At 46.5% G+C, this 3,637-nt stretch overlaps 1 protein-coding gene across 1 annotated transcript; it reads right to left on the bottom strand.

The window, feature by feature from the left end:
* Positions 1-2,302: 2,302 nt before the first annotated feature.
* LOC106324166 lies at positions 2,303-3,157 on the bottom strand. The gene has a single exon (XM_013762181.1). It carries the CDS (start codon positions 3,155-3,157, stop codon positions 2,303-2,305), a length of 855 nt encoding a protein of 284 aa, XP_013617635.1.
* Positions 3,158-3,637: the final 480 nt, after the last annotated feature.

Raw genomic sequence — 3,637 nt, 5'->3', positions numbered from 1 at the left:
ACAGGAAGATGACAAGCCTTACCGTAGACCAGGTGATAGGGAGTGGTTCCTAGCGGCATTTTGTAGGCTGTTTTGTATGCCCAGAGAGCATCGTCCAGCTTAAGCGACCAGTCCTTGCGCGAGGTATTGACAGTTTTCTGGAGAATGTTCTTGACTTCCCTGTTGGAAACTTCAACCTATCCACTCGTCTGGGGATGATAAGCGGTAGGTACCTTGTGTTTCACCCCATTTTTCTTCAACAGGCCATGAAATGCCGTGTTGATAAAGTGTGTTCCGCCATCGCTAATGACCACTCGAGGCACCCCAAATCTCGGAAAGATGATGGAGCTGAACATCTTAGTCACAATTTTTGTATCATTAGTGGGACTCGCCACTGCTTCTACCCACTTGGAGACATAGTCAACGGCGACCAGGATGTACTCGTTTTTGAAGGACGGAGGGAATGGTCCCATGAAATCTACTCCCCAGCAGTCGAACACCTCAACTTCTAAAATGTAATTCTGAGGCATCTCATTCCTTTTGCTGATGTTCCCAAGTCGCTGGCATGCATCGCATCTAGCTATGTAGGTGTGAGCATCTCTGAACATAGTTGGCCACCAGAAACCTTCTTGGAGGATTTTGAAAACCGTTTTAAATGTGGCGAAGTGCCCTGCGTAAGAGGAACCATGGCAATGACATAGAATCCCTGGAATATCTGCCTCTGGAACACACCGCCTGAATATGCCATCCTTGCAATGTTTGTACAAGTACGGTTCATCCCAAACATACTGCCTCGCTTCTCTTAAGAATTTCCTCTTCTAGTTTCCAGTGAACTTAAGTGGTTTCTTTTCAGCAGCTAGGAAGTTCGCAATCTCAGCAAACCAGGGGAGGTGAGAGTACTGCTTTTGGATCACGGATACTAGTTTTTCCGGTACGCGAGAACAATCGGATGTTATGCTCAGGGGTTGTTCCACAAAGCGCAGACCAATCGCGTTGACGTGTTCTACTGTGTGTTCTTCATCAAGAGCTGTGTCATCCTCAATCTTCATTCTGGACAAGTGGTCTGCAACCCCATTCTCGACTCCCTTTTTGTCTTTTTTCTCAAGATCTAATTCTTGGAGAAGAAGAATCCACCTCAACAACCTCGGCTTTGCATCTTTCTTTGTGAGCAAGTCCTTAAGAGCAGCATGGTCTATGTGCACAATCACCTTCGATCCCACCAGGTAGGATCTGAACTTCTCGAAAGCAAAAACAGTAGCCAGGAGTTCCTTCTCAGTCGTGGCGTATCTGCATTGAGCTTCATCCATAGTTTTGCTTGCGTAATAGATCACATGATGTTTCTTATCCTTGCGCTGCCCAAGGACTGCTCCAACTGCAAAGTCGCTAGCATCAGTCATGATCTCAAAGGGGAGATCCCAGTCTGGTGGTTGTACAACAGGTGCGCTGACTAGAGCTCCTTTGATCGTATGGAACGCAGCTAAACACTCGGTGTCGAAATCAAACTTGATCTCCTTGCAGAGCAGTCTGGTGAGTGGTCTAGCTATTTTTGAGAAATCCTGGATGAACCTCCTGTAAAACCATGCATACCCCAAGAAGCTTCTGATAGCTTTCACAGTTGTTGTTGGTTGCAAGCTCATCATCACCTCGATCTTTGCCTTATCCACCTCAATGCCTTTCTCGGAGATCTTATGCCCTAGAACAATCCCATCTGTGACCATGAAGTGGCACTTCTCCCAATTGAGCACCAGATGTTTCTCCTCACACCTTTTGAATACCCTGCACAAGTTTGACAAACAGACACTAAAGGAGCTTCCATAGACACTGAAATCGTCCATGAAAACCTCCATAATGTCTTCAATCAGGTCAGTAAAGATCGACATCATTCAGCGCTGAAATGTTTATGGCGCATTGCAAAGGCCAAATGGCATACTCCTGTACGCGTACGTTCCGTGTGGGCATGTGAACGTCGTCTTCTCCTGATCGTCTGGATGGATAGGGATCTGAAAGAAACATGAATAACCATCTAAAAAGCAGTAATATGGGTGGTTAGTCAATCTCTCACGCATTTGATCAATGAAGTGAAGTGGAAAGTGATCTTTTCTAGTGGCTGCATTTAATTTTCTGAAATTAATGCACATGCGATGTCCTGTCACTGTTCTAGTAGGGATCAATTCATTCTTTTCATTTGTGATAACAGTGATCCCACCTTTCTTAGGTACTACATGAACAAGGCTAACCCACTTACTATCAGATATGGCATAGATGACACCCGCTTCAAGAAGTTTCATTATCTCTTTCCTAACAACATCTTTTAGATTCGGGTTTAACCTCCTCTGATGTTCAACACTCCCAGACTTAGACTCGTCACCATTCTTCCCGTACTCCTTGCAGAGTCAAGCATCTTAGCATACCCGTCTGCGTCAATGTTCACGACACTCAGCTCGGCCTCAGCTCTTACTAGTGCAAGCTCGAGTGGATCTTCTGTAAGAATCTCCTCGATCATCCCTTCGCGAGGCTGCAGCGGATCAATCCCTTCATCCACCTCGAAGGTCTGTCCATCCAACATCGGCTTCTTCAGCAGCTCCGGTTTCTTCATCAGCTTATCCATCTCGAACTGCATGACTATATCCCCCAGATTGAGATCAATCTTCCCTTGCCGCACATCAATGATAGCTCCAACAGTACATAGGAACGGTCTTCCTAAGATGAGAGGATCTTTGGATTCCTCTTCCAGCTCTAGAACTACGAAGTCTACTGGAACAGAGGTGTTCCCGACTTTTACTTGGAGATCCTCTAAAATAACAACCGGGGACTTAATTGATCTATCCGCGAACACCAAGGACATCTTAGTTGGTTTGAAATGCGTGTATCCCAGACGTAGTGCCACATAGTAGGGCATGAGGTTCTCGCTAGATCCCAGATCAACCAACGAGCTTGAGAAAACTGTCTTCCCGATCTGGATAGAGAGGACAAACTTGCCAGGGTCTCCTCGCTTCTTTATCTGCCTGTTCTGAAGCACTGGGCTGCATTCCTTAGAGTCGGTCATGAATTCACTCTCCTTTGATATTTTTCCTGAGATCAATCCCTTCATAAAGCTGCGCATGGAGGGCATCATCTGGATAGCATCCATCAAAGGGAGTCGGACGGTTAGGTTCTCCAGCATCTTTCTGCACTTCATCTCCTCTCGGTCCTTACGAGTGGCCTTTGCTGGAACAGGGTAAGGGACTTTAGGAGTGTATTCGCGAGCAGGAACCGGCTCTGAGATCGGGCGGACAGCCTCAGCTGGTTATTCTGGTCCTGACGAATTGGTTCCAACTGTTGGTTCCCTTTCCTTCTCAGCTGCCGGGGTATCGGCTGGTGGTTATTCCGACTCTTTCTGCTTCCCTTTCTCAGCCGCAGTGAACCTCTTCTTTACCGGCTCAGACAGTTGCTTTCCACTTCTCAACTCAACTGCATTGCACTCCTTAGGGTTTTTGTCGGTTTTCTCAGGTAGAGTACCTTGTTGTCTCTTGACGCTCTCAGCAGTCTGAGCAATCTGAATGTCCATTTGTCTCATATGACTCGCGACATTGTCGTATTTGGTGCTCAAATCGCTGAACATATGGTTCATTCTGGTATTGATCTTGGTAGTAACCTGGTTTAGAGCCTTCCCTTGGAG

The sequence above is a fragment of the Brassica oleracea genome, chromosome C2, assembly GCF_000695525.1.
Source record: "Brassica oleracea var. oleracea cultivar TO1000 chromosome C2, BOL, whole genome shotgun sequence".
NCBI lineage: Eukaryota > Viridiplantae > Streptophyta > Magnoliopsida > Brassicales > Brassicaceae > Brassica > Brassica oleracea.
Note: the sequence above shows the minus strand (reverse complement) of the source record. Positions and strands in the feature narration are given on the sequence as shown.

Excerpts from the sequence above, each read along its gene's own strand:
- LOC106324166 (XM_013762181.1), bottom strand. The coding sequence starts at position 3,157 with ATGAAGTGCAGAAAGATGCTGGAGAACCTAACCGTCCGACTCCCTTTG.